The following is a 25,902-nucleotide window of genomic DNA, read 5'->3' as shown; positions in this document are numbered from 1 at the left end:
ACAAAAGTATTTCAGTGTTTGTAATAAATCCTTAAACCAAGTCTTATCCTTTGCTTCAGCTCCTTTTCATGTCTTTTGTTGGGAAAATGCAGAATGAATGAGGATTTGTTGGATTCATTCATGTCGAGTATGGTACATCCACATTTCTCCTAATCACACGATGGCCCCAACGTGATTGTACAACTGGAGCTGATGCCTGCCTGCAGCGTGCCGGGCAGGTGGCTGTGCAGTACAGCTGTGCTGCCAACCATGCTGAAAGAGCAGTGGAAGCGTGGGTGAAAAAGCCTGCTGCAAGTTCTCTGGCTGCTACTTTTTCTGTTTCTTCTTCCCTGACAAATTTGCACTTTGAGTGCAGTTAGATACCTTTTCATTTTGCAGGAATACAGTGCCGATCTGATTACAAAACTAATGTTAACTGCAGAAGGGCTCAGATACCTCAGAGCTTTTTTCCCCCCTTTTCTGTCTTGTGAGCTAGTTTAACAGGTAATACCTCTTACATATGTGGCATTATTAACAGTGGATCAGTTCTTTGTTTTGTCAGAGAACCTTTAAAGATGATCCATGCTCCTGCCAGCATATTCTTTTACATAATTTATCCTAATGACAACCTAATAGAGTAGATATTCCCTTTTTTTCCTCCTAGGTGCTGAACTCGAATAGATTTGTTTATTTTTCATCATGGCCAAAGAAAAGTATTCCTTTAAATCTTTTTAAGTAATGGACTGTTATGTGTAATGGTACTCATTGTTCAATGGCATACATCTAGACCGTAAGTTTGGTGAATTCACAAGTTACCTTTATATACTGATATGAAAGTGGAGGCGTTTTAAGTGTTTGTAAGGTGAGTACAGCTAAGCAGCGTCTTTGCTTTCTGACCAGATGCATGCTGTTACTTGGTGACATTGAATTCCCAATTCCTGTTCTGCAACTTTTGTAATTGTAGTAAAATTTATATAGAAACAGAGTACGGTTTACTTTACTTTTACACATAATGGCTTGTTTAATTTTTTTCTTTTTAACAATGTGTGGTGGGTTGACCTTGGCTGGATACCAGGTGCCCACCAAAGCTGCTCTAGCACTCCCCTCCTCAACTGGACAGGGGAGAGAAAATATGACAAAAAGCTTGTGGACAGGGAGATCGCTCGGCAATTACTGTCATGGGCAAAACAGACTTGACTTAAGTTAAACTAATTTCCCTATTGCCATTCAAGTCAGAGTAGGATAATGAGAAATAAACCCAAAACTTAAAAACACCTTCTCCCCAATGCTTTTTTCCCAGGCTGAGCTTCACTCCTAAGGTCTTTACCTCCTCCCCCCAGCAGCACAGGTGGGTGGGGAAGGAGGGTTGTGGTCCATCACACCTTGTCTCTGCTGCTTCTTCCTCTGCGGGGGCCGGGGTGGGCTCCTCATGCTCTTCCTCTGCCCCAGGAGCACAGAACTTAGAATTAAAATGGCTCAGGATTTCCACAAGCAGAACCAGTTTACTACATTTGTAAGTAGTGTAATACAGAATTTATAATATGTCTTAACTTATGATTTCTAATGACCTAGATCCTGACTTATGATTTCTAATCACCTAAGTAATACAGAATTTATAATACAACTGAACGTATTATTTATAATTACCTGGACCCTCTGCAGATTGGGTCAAATCTTAGTTTGCTGTATCAATATAAGAATCATAATCTAGACTGGAAAACCATGTGAACATGTACAAGTCACTGAGTCCTTGGAGGAAGCAGATGGTGGTGGAGGCATCCCTGACCACTGGGGGTCACAGGTGTCACTGTCCAGCAATAGCTCTGGTCCAAGTTCACCACTCAGGACTTGTAACTGCTTGATTTTTATGGACAGTGCTCTGTGTGCTGTTATGCTTCCCTCTTCTCTGATGGGGTCATCACCACCACTGGGTTGACTGGGTGACTGGGACATTCAAGGCTGGTAAGGAAGGGAGTAATTGCCCTGATGCCCAGGAATCTTGAGGTCAGTAGGGAGGCGAAAAAGAAATGTTTCGTTTGTCTACTTGGTTCACAGAACCTTGAGGGCCTGAGAATAGGGGGAAAGGGAGTGACTATGTGGCCACTCAGTCACAGAGAACGGCTGCTTGCCTTAGAAAATGGTGTTAGCTATGCTGGCCACATTACAAGGGGTTGGGAGCAGGGAGTACTGGGCACACCAGTCTTACCCTGAAACCTCCACAAGGCAAAGTCCAGTTCTGATGATTGCAAATTCTGAAATGGTGGTGACTGTAGATTATTTTTTTTATATATAAACACTTTTCACTTATAAATAACAGTTATTATGAAGATATTTGAGATGTGGAACAGAGCAAAAGGAATTTAATCTTGGGTAGTGTTTATAATACGCGGTTTGCCTAGACAGTCTAATTTGAGTTGCTATCATTCCCTTTCAACTTCTTTATTTAGACGGCTCATCTATTTTAAATGACAAGTCAGGGAGAAGATAACACCTGTTGAAAGTGGGCTGCTTTTGTTTAGGTTTTCCTTACCTGCTGTGGTGCTGATGTTTCTTTGTTGTGGGTTGCTAATGAATAGGAAGATGCTCTCATACTAGATCTGGAAGTGTACCAGGCTCCTTGTGAGCTCCACGACTAGGATGAAGAGGACTTAAGGCCATGTAATATTTAGTTAAAAGATAGTTTTGGTGCTGACACACACAGATGGGCATTAAACTGCCTGGATATTTGGCATCATTCCACTTTCCTTGGCAACACATCTACACCTTTCTTGTAGTGTCAAGTACCGAGGTGTGTTTGGAGTATGTGCAGCTTGCTATTCAAAGACAGGCAAAAGGAGAAGCATTGTGGTTGCTGTCTGTTTCTGATGCATTTCTAAAAGTTGGTCCTTAACTTCATTAGTACCTTAACTTACCCAAAAGACTTGAATTCCTTGTGGGTACCTTCTTAAAAAAAGGGCAAATTCATGTTTTTATGTACCTTTTGTGATTGATAGGACTCAAAGTTTTCCAGTGTTGAAATGCAGGGCTGTCAGGTGGGTTTCTGTCTCCTGCTGTGTTGTTGTCACTTTAAATACTAATCACAATAACACAGGAGAGTAAAACCATATTCTGCAGTAAGTATAGTATATTGGATTGGAAAACTGGTAAGGGAGGTGGAGTACTGACTGTCTTATTATGTAGCTTCAAAGCCAAGACTGTGCAGTATGTGCCTTAAGTGTATGGTGGGGTAATAGGATGTATTTCTCTGCTGGTGAGGCATGGCTTTATTTCTACTGAGCTTCAAAAGAAGGCGTGATCTTGATCCACCTAGAAGTTATTGTTTCTCCTATATGCTTAACAAACACTGGCTATATTTTTAGTGGTTCATTTATTTTACTTGTTTCAATAGAGTTCACTAAATAAAGCCTCTCTGACAAAGAAAAAAGAATCTCTCAGGCTGGGGTTTAATATCAGCACTTGTCAGTCTTTGTTGGGAGAACTGGGATGGGAACAGAGGGAGGGGGCAGTCGTGAGGTGGAAGGAGGTAGCTGGCATGGTCTCTGCTTTTCTTTCCTTCCTTTGCAAACTGTGTGCTTATTGCCAGGTTTACTTGACTGCCTCAAACATGGTTAATGGTCATCCTTGGACTTCCCAGGCTGATCTTGGTGTGTTGATGGCATTGCACCAAGCTGACAAATGCTGAGCTCTGTATGGCCCTAGGCAGAAGTCTCCTTACCAAGAAAGTGTCCGAAAGCAAAAAGCCACCACTTAGGAAAAGCCACCACTTAGGCTGATACTTTATTTCAAAGTTGAACACAGTCACTGTTAAATAAACCTGTGTCTAATCTCCATATATATGGTTTAATTTTCTAGGCACAGATTTCTTTAATGCCTTTGTCAGTCAGAGTAGAGCTCTTTTAAAATTCTTTTAACCATGATTGGTGGTAATAGCTGATTGTTCTTCAGACAGACATTTCAGATGAGTTCCTGCAATACAGTGTGTCTGGGCTCACTGGTGGAGGGAAGGAAGACTTATGTCTTCCAGATCATCAGTATAGGTTCTCCACTTTCTTGTACAGTATTGATTTGTCTTATTTCCTGAATAATTAGTGATTGATAGTTATTTGCTCTACTCTGATGCTAGGAGCCTCTGTGTTCAAGAAAGTAGATTTATGTTCTCGTGCTTTTGGCAGAAGAATTTCTTTATTCTGTTCTGCAGACTTGACAGGGAGTTGCGGCATAGTACTGCATAGCAAACCACAAGATACATCCTATAATTTTTCTAGCTAAAACATCTGATAGAACTGGTCCTTTTACTGTTTGAGTGAGGGTGGTAGGAAATAAAGAGTATAGTTCCAAAAGCTTAGTCATTCCCATCTGCCCCTGTTTTTCTTGTATGTGGGGTTTTATTGGTGACTGTGAATCCTCCCCCCTCCCCCTGACCCCCCTGCTTTGGAGAATATGTTTAGTCAATGCTCAGGCTTGCTATATCTTAGCCTTAGTACAGGTTAGCTCAATGCTTGCACACAAATTCTCTTGCATTCTCTGTAATGAATAATAATTTTGACGTGGACATTTGGACTATTTCTCTAAGACTTCAGTTGGATGACAGAAGTATTGGTAGACCTTTATCATCTTTGGAGGTTTTTTTTTCTGGATTATTTATGCAATGTGCTTTTGAAAAGTAGTATAGGATAAGCTAGATTTCAGAAACTTTGTTCTGCAGCTGGACATTTAAAAACATCACCTTTACAGCTACAGAATCACTGGGTTACTCAATGGTTGTATTTACCTTTTTGTGGGAGAGTAGCTTACACAAACTCACTTTTGTATAGTTCTGTGAAGAATTAATGAGATTAATTGTTGAATGATGAAAATGTAGAAGTAGCAGTTCTATGTATGGGCACAGATTTCATAGAGCACTTATTATTTCAAGTGAATTATGTCATAAGCTTAATGGCTAGGATAAACAAACTGTTATCCCAAGTGAGTTATAAGTGGAGAAATGTGATCCGGGCATGAAGTAAGAACACAAAGTAGGAAGGGATTGTTAATAAATAGTATTTATGTGATTATTGTGAAATTCTTAAGAACATAAGCATTTATGTCATGTGAAGACAGATTTCTGTAAAGAAGTTACATTTCAGAAAGGTTTAGAGTTTGGTGGTCTAAATGAGCTTTAATGAGCTGATTTATAACTTCTTTTTAATCAACGGAAGTAATATGAGTTCTCCCACTAAGTATTGCGGGGTAAAAGCTAGAAACAAAGAAAGGTTCTTTGTTTTCTCTTTCTTAACCAAAAGTATTGCTTTGCCACCAGCACAATTGATTCTTGCAGGGCTGAAGAGAGTAGTTTTGCACAATGCTGCCATAGAATGTGTTGAAGTACTGATCAGTTAATAGGACACATGTAGTAATGCTGGAAATATGCTACACAATATTCCATGCAATATACAACATATACAACATAGCTTTCAGAACTTGTATGTCAGCACAGATGCTTTGTATGTTACATAACCCCCTGCTTTTTTTTATGAGTGGAAACCTAAGCTAGATTGCATTTGTGCAGGCAAGGTTTGTGTGCACAAATGCATTCTGCTCTATGCAAAAGGAATCCTGCTTTTACACTGCGTATGAGCTGCATTTAAGAATTACCTAGGGGACTCTTCTGCAGAACTGGACTGTCTGAGAGATTAAATAAAAATACTTTTATAGGTACTTCATCTATTTTTATAATTTTTATTCAGTACTGCCTTCTTTTACAGACAGTTACAATTTGGTCTTGGATTTGAGGCTAACTTAGAATTTGTATGCACTAATCAGCTGCATTTAATGGGAAGTTTCTATATGTTGGGAGAGCAGAGGAGATTTATAAAGCCACAGGTGCTATAGGTTGGTATGTAAAAAACTGTATGGATTTTGAGATAAGGTATTTAGTGTTCCCTAATTATGACTGCTGTCTAACCCTTTGGATACCTATTCAACAAGAAAATTTACCGTTACCAACAGATTACATCCTTCTCTTCAGAGATTAGGTAGAACCACCATGGCATTGGGGATGATGCCTTTGGGTAAGGTGTCTGAAGGGACCTAATGAATGCAAAAATATTTAAGAGTTTTGGAGTGCTGTAGAGTAACAGTGAGCTACTGAAAAAAGACTTGGTAAATCATTGTGGGGTAATGAAGTTACTGATTTTTGTACTTGAGGAGAAGAAGAAAATTGAAAGGAATTGTTCTAGATCTGTTTTGAATAGAGTTACTGCACGGTGATGAATGAGTGGAAGATGTCAGGTTTTCATACATAACAGAGAATAAATGAAGTGTCACATGCTTCTATGAAGACGTATGTGTTCATGTGTGATGTGCAAGTGATATGGTCCAGCCATCTCACCTCGCTGTCTTTTTGAGACTTGACTAGTGGAGGGTAGATAAAACTAAAATGTTAAGGTCAGGTTTTGTTCACACTTTTTCAAAGATCCTACTCTTTGCCAGCTGGAGACAGGTTCAGCAAGGGTTAGATTAAAAACAAAATAAGGAGGCCCCCCCCCCCCCTTTATGTAACAACTTGAAGGAAATTACTCAGATCAGCTTAAATCCTGGATGAGTATTTGTGCTTTTGGGGTTTTCATATGCTTGCTGTGAAGCATGTGCAAAGTGGAATGCAGAAAACTGCTTTTAGGTTATATCTTTTCAGAAGTAGTGAAGTGTGGCCATATGTAGTAGCTCTTGAGAAAGTTTCTATTGCATGAACCCGAATAGTTAAAAGAAATTCTAATGGCTCTGCTGCACCAAGTGCGCGATGGTAGGGAGTGCATGGTTCATAGCATGAAGGAACTGGTTGGTTGTAAGGGCATGATTACACTTAGAGAGAAGAATGGCAGCAAAGATGTGAGGACAAGATGAAACTGACTTGTTGCCTATTGTGAAAAGGGAGTAGTAGGCATCTTGATGTGGACTGAAATTGCATTATTTCACTGGTAACTTTTGAAATTGGCAAAGAGAACTTGTCTGTAGCAGGAGACTGACTTTTCCAGTAGTGGAAACCCGCCATTGTTCTTAGAAAGCTGTTTTATCGAGTCTGACCACTGGTAATCCTTTGTTTTATTCTTCTGCGGGAGACAGCTGGATGTAAAAGCTTTATGGTTTGTCCAACCTGAGCTTTCGTTATACTAGATCAGTTTTCTAGAGCCTGGATGCTAAAGCCCATCTGTGCTTTGGTTGTAGCGCAGTTAGTATGTTCTCTGCTGTAATGGTTTTGGAAGACTCGTAAGGCTCAGCATACCTGAAGAAGTCATGCCTTCTGACAAGAAATGGTTGACTAATCTACTCTATGCAAACATTTTCTGGGACCCTAATTTGTTACGCGAAGTGGTTGTCTCTGACATACTTGATTCACTGTATGATAGTGCATTACTCGTGTAGTCTGTTACCTCTCAACTGAAGTGCTTACCTGCACAGTCTGGTTTGTAACAGCTACTCCTCTGGAACACTTCACACTTCTGCTTGTTTGGTGGACTACAGAAGGGCATCTCTTTATTGTCACAAAAGGAGTCTTCTGACCAGATGGCAAAGCCACAGGTTTTCCTGATCTTTATCCCTTGTTGGCTTTGTGAGCCAGAGGAGGAGAGTGGAACATTTTTTAAGAGGAAGGAGGCATATAGCCACTAAATACCTGGCTCCTGCTTCAGTACTTGAAACTGCTTTTTCAAATGGGTTTTGTATGTAGGTGCCACTGAGAATGAGGCTGCGCTGATTGCCTTTACTATCAAAATACTGTATTGTGGAGAGGATTCTGAAGGCAGAAGAAAGAAACCACCTAGCAGATTCGCTTTATTGTAAACATAGAAAACTTTTTGTGTATTCAGCGTTTCGTATTCTTGTGGTAGAAGAATACCTCATTGCAAGTCATGTCTGGGGAGAAAACACAGGGAAACGCGCTGAAAGGCTTTTCATATAAATAAACTTCAAACTCCATTTTTTATGTCCTAAAATCTTGCGTCTTGTCCTCTTTCAGTAGGCAGAAGAACAAATCTTCAACTTGTGCACAAGGATAGCTCAGGATTAATGTTGCAAGCAAGAGTTTGTAAATAGTATTAAGCTCATAGTCTTTGGTTTGGGTTTAACTTAAACAACTGATATAGTGGGGTGGTCTCAGGGATGTGACAGGCCTTTTTTTGTAATCTAATTTTTCCAAAATGTTTTGAAGTGTTACTTACTGTTACTTTAGCTTGAGGAAGCAGTCAGGATTTCATCCTGGCGTTGGCCGAATAATTTTTTTGTTTGTCCTTTATGTGGCCTTTGTATATGTATCTGTTTTGAAAGTGAAGATCTGATTGTTTGCTACAAGTAGATAAAACTACTGACACAGATAAAAAAGATACATCAAAGAAAATCTTGGTCTTTGTTCCTGTATCTGTAATAGCTAAAAGTTTGGTTTCTTCTCCCTGCTTTAACCTACAGTTGTGTAGCCAAAGTAACAATAGGATTTGTGTCTTGATGTCTGCTGAATGAGAACTTCATTAAAGTGATGGAGATGAGTCTTACTTGAGCTGAACTGTACTGACTTGGTGGTTCCTTCCTTGGGTTGTCTTACTTAATTTTTAAAATATCTCTTAATTCCTTAACTCTCTTATTACTTATGTTATTAGAATTTTTAAAGGCTTTCTTCTGTAAGCAGACAGAACAGGACATGTCAATATTTGTCTGTGACCACATCCTGTAAAAACATGACTAGTTAGTCTTGCGGAGACTTTTTTTTTTTTTAAGATGAGCTCAGAATTTTACAATGAAATTCATATGCTGAGTTAAAAAGCTTTGTGATTTGAGTGAAAACATCATGTGAACAAACAATACATGAAAATAGCTAAGCAAATAGCAGTTAAAACACAGACAATAACTTTCAGTCATGAGGTATCCTCGGTGCTGTTTTCAGATGTGCAGTGGGAAAAGCTCTCAATTGTTCTTAAGTCGGCTGGTAACTGAATCCATGTTTGTAGAGCTTGACAACAAAACGCTTTTTGTTCCCAATTTGTATTCATCTAGGACATGCCAATTATAGAGCATAAATAGAACACAGTGTATGAGCAGGCCAATATATATTCGTGACTTACCAGAAATCCATAATTAAAATATTTAGAATTACAGGTGGGAGCTATTTGTCAGGGGGTTTTATGTTTCTGCATGAATGAGCATGATGTAATTACTTTGAGGAAGCACATACTACTGTATTTGATGTGGCGGCAAGATGTGCAACCCAGGCAAAACTATTTCTGAAAGCTACTTGCCACAGTTTTATTAATTTAGTGAGGCAATACCCAATGGGGCAAAGCTAGTGGGTGCTTGATAAAAGAAGCAACAAGACCTTTTACTCCAGCTGTTTGCAAATAAAGCATACTAAAGAAAATTATTCTGATGCTTTCCCCAAAATTTGTTCAATTCCACCAAGCTTTGTTATCAGTGTAGTTGTATGACTGTATGTGATTTGCGTGTGAAGTAAGCATGACTGACTTTCTCTGATGGGCCATTCAGTGACATGCTTCTTACTGTTGGTGTAATACTTGTACTTTCTGCACACTTCACAAAAATCGTCGTGCTTTATGTAGGATGTTACTGTAATCATGATGAATGAACAGGAGCACAGGTGAAACTGCAGATGATTTAGCATGTACAACTCTATTGATACTTTTCTGTTCATTGCATAGTGGGAACAAAACCCTGGCTAAATAGGGACTGACCTGAAAGAGCAGAAAGGAATAATATTTGATAAAGCACACACTGCCTGCCTCTCCATGTAACATTTTAAATTGTGTTAACTGTGCAAGTAGTGTTCTTGATTAAAACAGATGTGTCCAAATAAGTGCAACAAGTGTAATGGTTCCCAAACTATGAAGTGCATTGAGGTGGTGAGTGTGACTTGATAAATGAGTACACAGTTTTAAAGTTGTCAGCTTGGGAATTTGTTGTGGAGTATGGAACAGAAGCTTTGAGGTATTTCTTCTTCCCCATTTGAGAAGTGTTCAAACTGTCTTGCTGGTGGAAGGGTATGCGTGTGGGGAAAGCACTGAAAGAGGATAAACAGCAGGATTTTAAGTTCTTTATCGGTGTGGGTTTCTTACGTTGTTCAGTTGTTTAAACTCCTGTTATATTGACTGTGTTGCTTTTCTGCCTTTTTTCAGGTAGTGGTGCTACAGCTGTTGTCCAGGCAGCGCTATGCAAACCCAGGCAAGAACGTGTAGCAATAAAGAGGATCAACTTAGAAAAATGCCAAACCAGTATGGATGAATTACTTGTAAGTAAATCAGAGGGGAACATATTACATGGAGACTATCTTCTATTTTGATTTTGGTTTTTGCTTGGTCGAAAAAGTGAGGGTAGACTTTTATGAGGATAATAGTCAGAAGAAGATTTGAAAGTTAACTGAAAGTATGCCCTTCCCCTAAAAATATATTTTACTAATGTATATTTTCTAATGTCACAAAAACAAGAAGTGCAAAGTTGAATCTTGGGATAACCAGCAGTTGAGAACTGTGGGAAGATGCTTACCCCCTTGCTTTCTGAAGACTCAATTTTGAAGAGATTACTGTCTGGTTATCAGTCTTTTCTGAATACCGAGGAAGGATACATTTTCCTTTGGTTAAACACTGATTAAAAGTATAAAGGTAAAATGTAGTAGGTCTCCTTAAAATGTCTAAAGCACCAAAACACGGCAAAATCTAGTTGTTGGATCATTTTGTAATGGTAACTTTTGAGGGGCAACGCAGGAATGGCTACTCTGCCATCTACACAAGGAAACTCTTGTTAAAGCTAATAACACATTTATCCACTAGGCCATAACAAGCCATTTGAGGAATGCTGTTTGTTTGGGTCACGGATCAGAGGAGGAAGGGACCTGTAAGAGGCCCTTTGTAAAAGGGACTGCAAGAGTTTTTCCTCTGCACTAGTTATGGCAATCCAGACAAAGTCACAAAGAACTCTTAAAAAACCAAAACCTGTTGCTTTCTAATGCTCCTAGTCAGGTGCTTACAAGACTAATGCATATTTATATATAGGCAGCATAACAAGAGTTGAAGGACGCAAAACCATTCTAAAAGTGAGAACACTCTCTTCTGTTCCACAGGTTATACTACTGCCTAGAGACTGTGGGCTTTTTCTAATGCAGAAATTCCTGCCTCTGAAGGAAATGATCTCCTCAGCAGGGAATTGCCAGTGCAAAAGATATCTTGAATTTGATACAGAGGGTATGGTCCATCCAGTTTCTTCAGATAAAATGGCTTTATTACAGTGGAGGACCCAAAATGCTCTTCCCCTGGTGATTGATGGCATTCACCTTCACTTTATGTAACAGCTTGTGTGGGATGTTGTTGTGGTTTTTAAAAGAGGATTGTGGTAGTGGAAGCTACCTCTAAGGTAGTAAGACTTCTGTCAACTAAAAACTCAAATTCTGAACTGTGTTTAGAAAGAGAACAGCCCAAGGTGAGATGCTGTGCATAATGTATTAACGTTTACAGTCCATAAATATCTTTAAAATACTAATAATTGTAATATAAAAATGTCAAAATATGATCTGTTTTGATTAGAATTTGATCTAATAATGGGAATGAAGAGTTAAAAAGTTACAACAAATAAAACCAGACAAAACTGCCAAAAACCTGGAAGAGATATTCAGGTGATCTAGATTTAATGACTGCGGTTAGTTACCAGCTTGTACAAAGTTACCTTAGCAAGTGCTTGAGTATCTTTACTGCTGAACATGTCTCCACTGTCTGCCAAATGAGGCAATAGGTCTTGGATTTTTGGTCCCATATTGCTCTCTTTTGGTACGAAGACAACTGTCCATACCATCTTTTTTATTTTTTAACATAAGTCAATTTCTGCTTCTCTGTGTTCAGATTTGTGTTTCTTTTATTTGTTGATCTGTTTTGATCTGAACATAAATTCTGGCATTCCAGTTACTGATTAGGAGGGGTAAAAAAAAAAAAAAAGGCCATGTATAATTCCTTTTGTTTTTATATGTGCATGCATGCATGTGCATGCATCCATGTACAGAATTAATTATTTTTTTTCTGTAAGAAGTATAGTTACTCGGACTCAGTTCTAATAGAGATATTTTAAAATTTTGTTTAAAAAAATAGAGATGCTATTCTGGAAATGGGCACAATTGACTCTCAAAACTCTTGTTACAATTGTACTAACATTTTTATTTCAGTTGGTAATACTTAGAATGCTCTTGCATTTTGGGTTTTTAACACTTGGTTTTGAGTCTGCTCAGTTTTCAATCGCTTATTTTTCTGATCAAACACTTTCCATTGGCACAGGGATGTTCTAAACCTGTCTGCTCTCTGAACATGCTTTTTTGTAAAATCCTGCTGCTGAGTGCTTATGGATGGTGTGCAGAGGCACCCTTCACAAATTCTCAGCTGTGTGGCCTTCAGAGAAGTGGGAAATGCAGCAAGCCAGGTGCCCACATAAGCAGGCTTAGGATTTGGGCCAGTGTCAGTTAAAATAGAAAGGGAGTGTGTGAGGGAGTTTAAATAATACTAAGGTTACACAAACTGCCAAACTCCTGAAATTCAATACTCTGTTTCCTGCAGTGTCCTCTGTTCTCCCTATTGTAAGCTAAGTGTAACTTAACCCCATGAGCCAACGAAAAAGTTCCTGTCCTTAGTATTGTTCTGACTGGGTATCTCCCCCATCTCTTTACCTCCAATTTTTTAAAACAAGAAAAGCTCTCGACACTACAAACCAAATAATATTCTATAGAATGGCTTCTTTTATTGAACTGATTTTCTAAACTGTTTGCCTTTCTGCCCTGGATAGCCCTTTGGGGCCGTCTCTCTGGTGGAGCCCCTGGCATGTCATGCCCAGCCCCTCAGCCAGCCACAGCCTGGGTGTTGGTGGAGGAGGCCCTGGGGGGGCACCGCCTGGTCCCTGCCTGGTCCCTGCCTGGGCGCTGCAGCTGAGCACCGAAAGGAGCCGGCTCCCAGTTGGTTATTAACTGCGTCACCCACCTGCCCTTAGGCTGACACACATTTTTGTGCAGCTGCTCAGTGAAACTGGATCGGGAATAACCTGGCCGAGAAGAAGTTTGCTTTTAACCTGTCCAAGGGAGAAGCAGCAGGGTGAGGGAGAGAGAGGCTTTAAATTTTAATTGCTGTTACGGCTTTTGTGCTGTTGAGTGTCTAAAGTGATGTGAATGTGAAGAAGGCTCTGAGGCATTCTGTGGGATGTCCTGCTGCAAGCTTTTCCCTGACAGTGTCTTTTAAAATGCTTTTCTTTCTCTTCTGTGCATGTCGTGGGCCTCAGCCAAATAACTGAAGTTGGTGGAGGCTTACCATTCTATGAGCGATAGGGGCACTCCAGAACTGCAAGTCTGAAATGAATACTTTCCCAACTAAAATTCAATCCCTTATCTTTCATGGGGTGCTTTCTGATTGTTTACTTTTGTTTTGCAGACTCTTTTTGGAAAAAGTCATCAAAGCTGAGACACAAGGTGCCTTTGGCCGCGGTTAGTGTGATAGCTCAATTTTTGCTGACAAGTTGACACAGGCAGACAAAACATTCAAAGTACTTTTCAGTTAAAGATAGTGAAGCTTACCACAGTCAGTTAGTTACACCTCTGTACTATTAATGTGTGCGTGAAATAGGTTAGGTGTATTTTTGCCCAGTAGTGGCAGGTAGACTTTTTGAACTGTTGTTATATTACCAGCATGGGAAAACAATAAAACAATATATGAAATGAAATTGTAATCAAGAGTGTGGGAGAGTTACAGTTAAGATTTGGTATGGATAGCTGAATTAAGAACCTGAGGCAGTAATTTGACTTGTGTTTAAGCTGAGATGTCTTCTGGGAAAGGGATGTGTGCCCCACATCTTCTGTTTTCCACCTACTGTCTCCTGGGGAGACAGGGAAAGCCATTTTCCAAATGGCTCGGTAATTCAGGCTCATTGCATGACTGTCCAGGCATTCATTCTTCTGTGGTTCAGGGCTCAGAAGTTGGCTCAGGAGGAGGAATTTTGACAACAGGACTACCTGAAATGTGTGTCAAACTATGGCCTGACTTCATAGCCACTAACGGGCATCATGAGATTAAATCACAGTCTTTAATACGTAATGTCTTTTAGAAGGCTGCTGTGATCTCAAGTGCATTGCAAATAACAACAACAGAAAAACTCTCTTTCAAACACTTGCTGAATTGAGGCTGAATGTTGAAAAGGGCATCTGTGGCAATTCTAATCAATCAAAGTGGGATCGCTGTAGTGTCTGCCTCGTGCCAGTGCTGGTGAGTCAGTGTGTAGCAGGAGTCCCCCTGCAAGCAGTTAGCTTTTCAGGGAGGGAGGGGAGGTGGAAGAGTTTAGTTTTTAGCTGATTTGGCTCCCTAACTGGCTCACCCTCCAGGAGCATGTCCTTTGGCATGGTGGATTAGGGCTGTGTGGCGGGAGGTGGAGAGGGAGAAGTAGGGTTGTGGGAGTTTAAGCTGGTGTGAGGCCAAATCCTCGGTACAAAGGAGGGCTAAATGCTCCTACATAAAGGATTGGCAGGATAACGAGAGCTGCTGGAAAGGTGTTACAGATCATTTATGTGAAAGAGTGAATAGAAAAAGGACTCTGCTTGAAATAATAGATACAAGGCAGTCATTCTTAATGTGTACAGCTGTGGCGTGTCATAGATGGTGTTACTTGGTAGTGCCACGTTGTGCATCTGTTGGTAACTGTGTGCTCTAGTCAATTGTTTCCTCTGACTTTTTTGGTTTGTAACATTGCTTCTTCCTCTTCCACTTCTGTTTGACTGCGTGGCTCTTGTGTCCACCTGTCCATCCCACAGTAGCTGAGCCGGCGGTGCTGTGTCCTTTGTCTGACAGCTTCCTTCCTCCTTTCCCACCTGCTCCCATTCTACTCTTCATATCCCTTTTGAACAGGAAACACAGTAGGTTTTGAACTCTCCTTGTGTTTTATTGTCCAGCCTGTACCCACACCTTCAGCTCTTGGAGACTGCTCGTTCTTCATTTCTCACTCTGAATTTGGGACTTTTAACAGTAATTTCTTTGCTGCTCTCAGAAGAAAATTGATGTAGTTATGCCTGTATCTCCTGGCCAAACCTCCTCCATGTTCCTTGCAATAATGTTTTGTCTTGCATGCAGGTCTGTAGGTAAATTGAAATGTTTTGGTGCCTTGATGCATATTCTGTGCACACTTCAGTTCTGTTACAGTATTTCACTTTGAAAATGAATCTTCCTTTCTATACAAGCAGAACTGATAACGGTCTGTGTTACGTTGAGCTTTGTATTTCTTACAGAAAGAAATTCAAGCAATGAGTCAATGCAATCACCCCAATGTGGTGACCTATTACACATCTTTTGTGGTGAAGGATGAACTTTGGCTGGTTATGAAGCTGTTAAGTGGGGGTAAGTTACTGGTTTTACTTGTTTAGCTGCAAGGAAATTGTATGATTTTTTTTTTTCTGATTTACCTTCTTTGATTTGATTGATCTAAACCAAATAAGAAAGGAGGAGACTACATAGGATTAACTGAGAGACGTAGGTGTGTTACAGCATGAATGCGCAAGCTTAAGAAGTGTGTATATGTATATTCATAGTACAGTGTAAGAATTACTGAGATATATCTGGTTGATCTAACTACCATTATTTTTATTATGAATCAAGATATTAAAATTCTCTGTTAAGGCTGTGTAGGGAAGACTGATCAGAATTAAGTCACTTCTGTCAGTGTGGCCTTTTTTTGTTTCTCTAGAATCCATTCTGTTTTTTTGAAAATGTATATATTTCTGCTTTCATAATGAGTGTTTCTCATTCCTTATTCAAGGAAGATTCCTCCTAGGACAGGCATTATACATGTTGCATCTTTTTTATTGCTTAAACTAACTGCTCATGACAGTTTTTATGATGCTGGCTAATGGTGTAAGAAACTTACTCGGTTATAGGAGAGGAAAAAGAGGCTAAACAGAATGTGTGTGTAGGTTAGAAAAGCAAGACTCCAAAATAAGATGTGGCGGTCCTGGTTGCTACATGACGTTCTTCAAGATTAGTTTTGATGGCAGCAGACTACTGCATCATCATGCTAGAAAGTAAGGCCGGGAAGTGCTCATAAAATAACACTTGTTATATCATGTTTGGTTGAATTGTTCAGTTCAATCAAAAGCAAGCATAGACCCTGAGAGAAACCAGTGATTCATGACAGGTATTTACTGAGCTATTGAGAAATGCTTGGATAAAAAGAAAATGTTGCTAGTAGGTTCCCTGAAATTTATAATAACTGAAGTTCAATGTCAAACTGGGTGGCAGTAGGAATGTTGTCATCATTTGTTTGCGGAGGGTATCTCCTTCCAGTCTTGCAGCTGCATATTTACTCTGTCATGAACACAAGACATAATCTAAGCTGCATAATAAACCAAAATCTTTGCTGTACATATCTGTTTAAATGTGGGATACTCCTGCTAACAGCTTGCTAAGCTACAACTTCTTAAAAATTCAGATCTTTCTAATGGATCATTGAGTGTTACAGTATTCTTGAATATTGAATTGTTGCTTGAAAAAAAACAGTGCTTTGTTTCTCATTTGAACAAGGTAGGTGGTGTGCCTTATTCTGAGAGCTAGTTACTAGAGGTCTTTACACGTATGTGCAAAGTTTTAAGTAACAGTAGCATAGAACGACTGAAGAAATATAATCTTCTGAAGAACCTGATATGATAATGCTGTATATATGCTTTTTCTTTCCTGGATCTGCAATATAGGTTCAATGCTTGATATAATAAAGTATATTGTCAACAGAGGAGAGCACAAAAATGGTGTCCTTGAAGAACCCATAATAGCAACAATTCTTAAAGAAGTTTTGGAGGGCTTAGACTATCTACACAGGAACGGGCAAATTCACAGGTAGGAGCATATACACAATGAAAATAATTTTTGAAGTTGTGTGTATAGTTTGTTGTTACGGGTCAGCTTCGTTTGCTTGGCTAAGCAAATTGTATTGCCTCTTTCACATACTGGAAATGCGCTCAGTAATTATCAAATGATAACGCTTGGGCAGATGCTGTAATCTTGACTGCAGTTTGTCACTAATACTTAGTACTTTCCTGGTCTTTATTCTGTCTGTCCCTCTTACAGTTTAGATAGGTCTGTGCTGCACTGAGTATGCCAGAACTGGGTCTATACTCCTGTGCCTGCTGGTACTCCAAATATCGGAATCTAGTTTGTGATATGGTCTGTGACATGGTTATTGTGTTGTACAGTAAACCAGTAACGTCTATTACAGCTCTACAGATGTCTCTTTATGACCACGTGTGAAGCTGGAATTGGTACTATGGAACTGTGTCTTGGTGTATATGCGTCTAGTGATTATTCTCTTCTATATATTCTCTCTCCGTTGACTTCCTCAGCGTAAATTGTGTAAATCCCCCAGGGTGGTCTATACATACATAGCTGCTGTAGCAACCTGTGGGTTTCTTCTACTGTTAGGACTTTAAGTGCTGTACTCTGACCTCCCTAGTTAATTTTATTGAGGTGAATTTGCCTTTTAAGGAAGGTGCCTAGAACAGGCTCTCTGTTTCAAGCATTAGGCTTTTATAAGGGAATCTTTTAAACAAAATCAGATTCACTGCAGACAGACCTCTGAGAATGGGGGTAGTGCAGATGTAACACAGTAGTTGTTCTTTATGTGTACTTCTTATGTCTCCTCTTATAAATGAACTGCCTCTGATGTAAATCAAGAACCATTTCCTCCTTTTGCAGAGAGAAAATTGAGATAAATGGGAGAAATAAAGAACAATTATCTTGACTTCTGGTCTGGAATGCCAAAGATCTGCCTTAAACCCTAATTCATAGTCTTCTCTTAAGCTGGTATTGGTGTGGAAGGAATATTCATTAGTTTTCAAGGATAACAGGACCCTTTGGGGTTGGATTTGGGAATTCCCCTTGTCTATTCTTAAAGAGCCTTAAAAAAGATGAAAAGAGAGATCTGTATGTAACATTTGAGCATTCTTTTTTTTTTTTTTTTTTTTTTTGTAACGCATAATTTGTAAACTGTGCAGTACCACAGAAATCCTGTTCCAGATGATAGATACAATGTGTGTTCCTTTTCCATGTATGTTGTAGGTGAAAGCTGTGGTAGTTCAAGGAACGCTGTATCAGGTGGTATTTGCCAGTTGGAGATGTTTCCAAAATTGTTCGGGGATTTTGTTTTGTTTCAATGTGTTCTTGTTTTTGTCTAAGGAAACAGATTATGTTACCTTTCAGTAGCAATGACAGTAAATCTTGGAAAGATTGATTTGCTCCAATTTTGAATGTTTATGATATGTTCTGTATGAAAGAATTATCGTGCACTAGAATGGGATGCACATTTCTGTCAAAAATACCAGCCAGAAAGGTTTCTTCTTAACATTATGTGTGAATAGTGTGTTAAATGGATATATTTGACTGTTTAGCATGTGCTGACAGATTCAGTGTCAAGTAACTTTTAATCATGGTACCCTATAGCAAAATATGGGTGCTATGCCTGAGCTTTTAGAGCTTCATTGGGTAGAAATCTACGTTATATTTACCTTCCCTGAAGGTGGGTCACTTCTCTGAAGAGATTAGAGGAGAACTTTTTTTCACCTTCTCCTTTTCTTTTATACTTATTGTTTGTGTCTTTCAAATTTTAAAATGCTATGTCATGAAACTAATCAGTAAACAATATTAATTTATTTAGATAAAATGTGCATATACATACTTTCATACTAATCTCTGTTTGTACTTTCTAGGGATTTGAAGGCTGGCAACATTCTTCTGGGTGAAGATGGTTCTGTACAAATAGCAGGTAATGGCAGTGGTAGGCTAATGGCTAAATAAAAGAAAAAGGTAATTGCAGCTGGATTAGGAGCAACAGATAAAGGTTTTTCTGTTGGTTTTTAATTACTCCTTTTGGAGTGCTGTAGTTGCAAGTTAGTTTCAGGTTTCATGAAGAGTTCCGGATTCTTCATGATACGTGATTTAGAAATTATTCAGTATTTTTCTGTGTCCCATCAAATATATAAGAAAACTTTTTAATGTTCTTTTAATGTTCCTTTTTGAATCACTCAGTTTGCAAATGGTAGTAACTCATATTTCTGTTCATTTCATTTATTTCTGCAAGTAATTGTAATAGTACTTGAGGGTTCAAAAGTCTTTATGTACTGCCCTTCATGAGGGCCTTGGCTATGACTTAACTAGTTAGTGAGATGTATGAGATACATTTCACTGAATTATTTTTGGCATTTCTGCCATTTGTCTTGTATTGGCATGGGTTGGATGCAGTTTAGAATCTTAAATATCCTCTGTGTTTGTGTGCTTTTTGAGTGGTAGTCTGTAAGAATCAAACTATTTTTTTTCCGTAAGAGCTTAAGTGCTGAGCAATATCCCACATCCCGTTTCTCAAATTAGTATCAGATACCTGGAAAATAGAGTGCGCAGGTGGTGATACCTGCCCCCTCTCCCGTCATACTCCCAGGCCTTTGACAATTTGTAGCTCATGACCCAGTGCTGAAAGCTTTGTGTTCGGTATATTTCAGCTATAGCCAGAAGTTCTTGTTTATATAAACAAAGCTAAGTACTGTGTAAACATATATTTTGAGGGCTTTAATATGCCAGTGTCTGAAGTCTATGAAACTGGATGGGAAGAGATTGGCTGGGAGGTGAACCAGTTACTAACTGGAGCAGTTTTAAGTCTTCTGTTTTGAGTTCAAGACTTTTTAAGCAGGTAGTCAATTTTACTTAATTACAATACAATAATTATTTATTTGTATAACATATATTTGTATTCATATATAAATATTTATTATTTATATATAACAAAAATTAAATACAATAAGATACTTAATATTTATTTGTTCACTTGATTCTACCCTACAGTTGTCTTTACTTTGTATAGTACTTTGGGCAGCTGCTGAGATTCTAGGTCTGTGGTGTTCAAGTATTTTTTAGATCTTCTCATATTGTAAAGGAGTAGATGTCCAGATAAACAACTTAATTAAAAATAATAATAATAGCTAAAAAATTGAAAGATAAAATCTCATGAGCCTTCTGAAATAAGCTGTTGACTTTAGATTATTACTTTCACACATAATCAAATCTGCTGTCCCAGTAATCAGATAACATTCAAACAACAGCTTCATTTATCCTTTTCTAGTTCAAATCCAGGCTTGGTTTCCTGACCTTTTCCTCCTTTTTGCTGGAGGCATCTTGATGAGTAAGGCTTTAGTTGTGCTGCTAGGGCATTCAGTGCATGCTGGACTGAGGAAGTTCAAGGGCTGGATAGATACATGGATCATGTCTTTTTGTGATGTGTTATTTCAATACCAGATCAATTCCAATCTTCAGGTGAAAAATGCAGCAGTATCAAACTTGTTTCTTTGTTGGTGTGGGGCTGTTGTGTTTGGGACAGCTGAATATTGCACGTTAACTGAAAGCCGGTTTTGAATGTCAAAGAGGCTGAAATTCATGCTTTTTACAATCTTTATGCCTGGACAAAGTAAAATCTCCGTTCATCTGTGGAGAACAGATGCCTGATAATTTTTCTTATTTTTATTTGCTAGAGGAACTTAGATTGTTTTGACTGCTCGTTCTTCTGTATCCCAAGCTTCTATAATGAAAAGATGCATCCATGGCACACACTGCTAATATATGTGAGGTATAATATTTGAAGACATAGTTTTCCGTTATAATTTCTGGGTTCTGCGGGGCTGTGGCTCACAAATGAAGCTCAGACCAGTGTTTCTTTGACAAAAGATTTTGTGCAGATATAGAAGAGCATAGATTCTTAGAGAACTGGGATAGCTCTACAGAGATCTCTGATTATGGACCTTGGAGGTTCGGCACAGAGAATCTACTCTGTCTTTGATGGGAAAGAGGAAAATACACATCTTATTGTTCTGTGTAAATTGGGTAGACTTTATTTTTAAAGTGGAAAATTCCTCTGTACAGAGCAGGAGAGTTTCAGCTTACAAATATAATGTTAAATAGTTGCTGCGGTTCCTCAGCTTGAACGTTCTACTTCAAATTATTGAGATTGTAATATTTGGTGCTTTGGGCAAACGGGTTGATTACTACTTCATCAGAGTTTCATACTTCTCAAGCTGAATTGCTTGACAAGGATCAAAATATCAAAGAAAACTAGTAAAGGAATATGTATGTGAGATGATGTAAGGAGCGTATAGCAAAGAGCAGTCATACACAGAGGTTGGTGGAAGTGTAAAAGGTGTGGGCTGTATGATGCGTTTAGTCTGTACAAGAAATTATGGTTTCAATAAAACTTGTCAGGAAAAGAATGGTTGTTTTGAGGAGTCTAGGCAGGAGATCCTGCTCTTTGGTTTTGTGTGTAAGTGGCTGTGTGATCTTACCCGTTGCACCAGGGGTTCTCAAGGTGTTAACCCCTGTGGTAATCCATACCCAGATAAGTGTTTGGAAAAGATATGGTTAAAAATAGGTAGAGCCTGTGCCTTAGATATTCAGGCCAGATGGAGGTGAAAGATTTATCAGGGACAGTTGTTTGGTAGCCCAGGCTTTCCTCGCCCAGCCCCATTCTCACAGGAGCTTGATGCTTTATTTCTCTCTGAGTCTTAACCGCAACCTACACATGGCCTTGGCTGAACCTTAGGCTAAAGCCTACACACACTGTCAAGGTGAGCAAGTTAGGAGAGAAATGTTTTTGCAGCTTGTGCTTTCCTGCAGCAGCTGCTTTGCAGGTCCACTGAAACAGAAGCAGTGGCTTTGTTTCTGACCCTAGAGCTTGGTTGTGGCTGAGGCTTGGCCGAGACCCCCAGCCCTGGCTGAGGTGAAAAATATGTTGGGGAATAAATGATTTGTAGGCTATGTTTATATGGGCAGCGCTGTTTCCTTTAATTTCAGAACGCTTTACTAATGCAGTTGAATCAGGACTTTAAATTAAATTTGTGTGGTGGGTGGTTTTTTTTTTTTTTTTGTATTAGCTGTGACTTTTAGTGCCTAACACTGTTGAATTGTTCAGCTCTCTCATTGTAATGCATGTGCCTTTCCTCTTTATGTAACTTCTCAATAATACTTTGTCTTCTGTGTGATAGGAAGCTTGCCACTGTAGGTCATGTCTTTTCTTAAATAACCTGTATTTGTGAAAGCTATGTCTGGGATGGGAAATTAAAGTCTTGTTTTTATTGAGTAGCTATCAAAGTGTTCTTTCTGTCTGAAAATATACAACCGTGTTTGACTAGTATCATAGTGAAATGTTCACTTGACTTTAATTAAATACTCATCACATCTTTCTCGGGTGTTGCAATATTTAATTTTGAAGCTTATGAAAGAAGAGATTTTAGTTAGGTTTTGGTTTGTTCGTGGTTTTTTTTTTTTTTTTTTTCTTTTGAATTGTCCTCCCTCACCCATTTATATTTGTTGTTTGTTGTCCTTTTCAAAGTTAATGTTGTATTAATAAGGAAAAACTACAGTAGGGGAGTAAAGATTAACTTAGGATTTTACCTTTGTATCTTGGTTCCTGCAAGGACCTGTAAGCAATTGTCCAGTGTCTTTGGTACTGAAATGACATCAGTTTTTTTCCATAAGTCTCCTTTATTTATGCACTTATTTCTTTATTTCTGCCTATTCAGCTTTTCCTTACATGCAACAGCTCCTCTTCAGAAAACTGAATAATACCAGCATTGATTTTTAGGGCATAAAAAACTTGAGTCAGGTGTTTCTGAGGCTGTTCATGCTTTTCAGAAATATACACAAAACCTGTCTATTCTATAACTCTACACGTTTGGGTGTTTGTGTTTTTTTTGGGAAAAAAAGGTGTTGTGTATTCATCAGGCAAGCTGCAGGGAAAATTAAAGAATATTGCTTGAAGCTTGCATCTTACTTGACTACATCACTGGAACACACAGAAATACAGTAGAACAGGTCCAGAATATGAGTTTGTGATGTTCAACAGTTGTTTAGTGGAAAGTGATGATAAAACTACATTTTCTGTAGTTACTGATATATTTCACACCCCCCACCCCCAAAATTAGAGAAGAATAACAAAACAATAGGAAAATAAATATTGAAGTAGGTTGGTAGTAGACTACTTGATTTCAGTATAACTGGACTGTAAACAGCACAGTCTAAAATACTCTTCATATAGCTCTAGTCAAAATGACGGTATTTCTCCATACATTGGTAATCTGCTCTTTCTTCAATTTATTCCCTGCCTTTCCCATATAGCTGTCAATGATGTAGTAACAGGTTAGCAGAACACCAAGGTTTTTTGCTATGTTGGAATTTGGAAAAAGCTTTTCATGTCATGGTCTACTGTTAAATATGTATTGTTGATCAGTTTGATTATCTTTGATTTGTCAAATCTCCATGAGTATTTAAATTATATATAGTATTCCCTCTTGTTCAAATTGCAGTCAAATTTAGTAGCTGTACAGAAGTAGCTCCTTATCTTTGAACAACAGCAGGTGCAAACATTTCAAACCTTGGCTGAAAGTGCACATTTGAAAACCTTAAGTGAGACACATACTGGAGTCCTTTGTAACCTTGTTCAGGAATACACACACTAAGAGGTTAATCTTGAGGATGTCCTAGTGCAGATCTTGCCCAGATAAAGCTATACCATCTATTTTATAGCATTTCAAGAACAGTGTGTCATGAAACAAAGGTAAGGTCTGCAATGGAGTTTCTGAAAGTAGACATTTAGCAATCTACTTAATTTTTCAAGTGTATCACTCTTGCTTTGTTATTGGCAGTTTAACAGATTTCAACTTTTTTCCTTCTTCCCAGATTTTGGTGTTAGTGCATTTTTAGCAACAGGAGGTGATGTTACTCGTAACAAAGTAAGGAAAACATTTGTTGGTACTCCATGTTGGATGGCCCCTGAAGTAATGGAGCAGGTATTCCTAATGTTGAAAAAACTCCATATATTTTCAATCTTCAATTTTTGAAACTTGAGACATGACCACCCTGTTTTTGCTTTTTGGTTCTTTTCCAGGTGCGAGGTTACGACTTCAAGGCTGATATGTGGAGTTTTGGGATAACAGCCATTGAGTTAGCAACAGGAGCAGCACCTTATCACAAATACCCTCCTATGAAAGTAACAACCACTTTGTATTACTTAATGCTGTTAGCTGTATTATTAATGATGCTAGAGAGTTAGCAATACTTCATTTTCAATAGTAACTCAAGATATCTAAATATATGTATTCTGTGGAATATTTATTCTCTTTTCAACATATTTTGAATTGATTTTACTTACAGTACCTCTTTTTTGGGTTTACTGTAGGTGTTAATGCTGACACTTCAAAATGACCCTCCCACTTTAGAGACAGGTGTAGAGGACAAGGAGATGATGAAAAAGTATGGCAAATCCTTTAGAAAACTAATTTCATTATGCCTTCAAAAAGATCCTTCCAAAAGGTAGGTCATTATTGCCATGTACAGTGGAATTACTTTTTAAAATATACAGGCTACTTAAAGTTCCAGTGTTTAAACATTAATTTTAAGTGTATGATTTGAATTTTGTAAACAGTAGCCTTCGGTTTCTTGTTCTTGTAGTTCTTCTGGGGAGAAGAAATTGCCTCTGAATTGTCGCTTAAGTTTTCTTCTGGGTTGTTGACCTAATTTATTTATACTTAAATACACTGTTGAATTAACTCTGATCAAGCAGAAGTCCTTGCTCTACATCTTAATTTCTCATCTGAGGCAAGATGTAAATCTTGATATTGTGCATAAGTCTAACAAGACTGTTCAGATTGATCAGACAGAACTGTTGGTAACCAAGCATACCAGTCTCTTGACCTTTAAAATAAATGAAAAATAGATAAATAAATAAATTTGTTTTTCACATTTTATGACATAAGCTTAGTATTGCCTTTAACTTGGTTATTCACAGAGAAAATCACTTATTAAGAGGTTTTTATTTTTTACTGTAATTTTTAGAGGCTCCAAGCTTGTTAGAGTTTTCTTCATGTTTATGTAGGCAATTGCATGTCGTAGTATCTTTGTGATTTGTTCTTGCTGTTTTGTGAATGGGATAGCCAAGATGGTGAAAATATTAAACATCTATTCCAAAACCGTTGCTGAGGTCCTGAGTTCCCAGAATGATTATTTATCCTTTATTTGTTTTTATGCAGACCTATTTTTGTAGGTTTCTTTTGCTGAAGAGTTGTAATTAATGTTATTTCCTAAGTGTGGTTAATATATCACTTTTTGGAAGAGTTTCAGAGCTGGTATTTCTGGGGAAAAAAAGACTGCTTTGAGAGAGCAATCCTGAGTAGTGTGTGGGTCTCTTATGGTGTGGACTTCTCTTTGCTGATGTTATGCTAGCTTAAGGCCAGGATATTGTTGTAGGGAGTCAAGCTGAAAAGGTGACAGCAGCAATGCTAGAGAACAAGTTTAATTAAGGAAAAAGATTGTGTGGCAACATCTTTATTCTCAAAAAGACTCAAATTATTTTTTTCATTGAAGGATCATTTGTATACTGTTTTCAGATTCCCAAACCCCTTACAATTAGTGGTCTTAGTAGCAAGTCCTGTTGCCTTAGCCATGTAGTTTGCCTGCTTACAGATAAAATGAAATGTGTTCTGGCTAACCAAGCTTCTTTTAATTTCCAGTGTCCAGCAATTTTCAAGGCAAGATTAAATTGGTATAAAAACATGAGAAGTAAATAATTAAAATGGTTTCCCTTCTCTCCTTGAATACATAATGCTGAGTTACCTGATCTGTAGTTATGACATCAGTGTTGAAACATTAGTGTTTAAACTAATTACGCTAATTTATTACACATATTTAAACACATGCAGTATCTTCAGCTCAGGATTACCTTGAATTGAACAATTGGACCAGCAGACAAGTGATTAGATCTGCATGCCTGTTACTCTAACCAAGGAGTGAGCATCCTTACGTTGTGGCATCATTGCTATTTTTTATGTTTCTACTGAACCAGGATTGAATTTTGCACAGAGATGCC

The 25,902-nt window shown here is 38.4% G+C and overlaps 1 protein-coding gene across 1 annotated transcript in view; it reads left to right on the top strand.

Annotated features, from left to right (window-relative positions):
- STK39 (serine/threonine kinase 39) overlaps positions 1–25,902 on the top strand; it is a 101,726-nt gene that overhangs the window by 12,228 nt on the left and 63,596 nt on the right. The window contains exons 2-8 of the mRNA XM_037398729.1: positions 10,134–10,246; positions 15,251–15,359; positions 16,706–16,847; positions 18,713–18,768; positions 23,718–23,827; positions 23,926–24,027; positions 24,217–24,350. Coding sequence (XP_037254626.1) covers positions 10,134–10,246; positions 15,251–15,359; positions 16,706–16,847; positions 18,713–18,768; positions 23,718–23,827; positions 23,926–24,027; positions 24,217–24,350 — 766 coding nt within the window. The remainder of the gene's footprint in view (positions 1–10,133; positions 10,247–15,250; positions 15,360–16,705; positions 16,848–18,712; positions 18,769–23,717; positions 23,828–23,925; positions 24,028–24,216; positions 24,351–25,902) is intronic.

This window comes from Falco rusticolus, chromosome 8 (assembly GCF_015220075.1).
Source record: "Falco rusticolus isolate bFalRus1 chromosome 8, bFalRus1.pri, whole genome shotgun sequence".
Taxonomy (NCBI): Eukaryota; Metazoa; Chordata; class Aves; order Falconiformes; family Falconidae; genus Falco; species Falco rusticolus.
The sequence above is the reverse complement of the archived record's forward strand: the minus strand, read 5'-3'. Positions and strand labels throughout refer to the sequence as shown.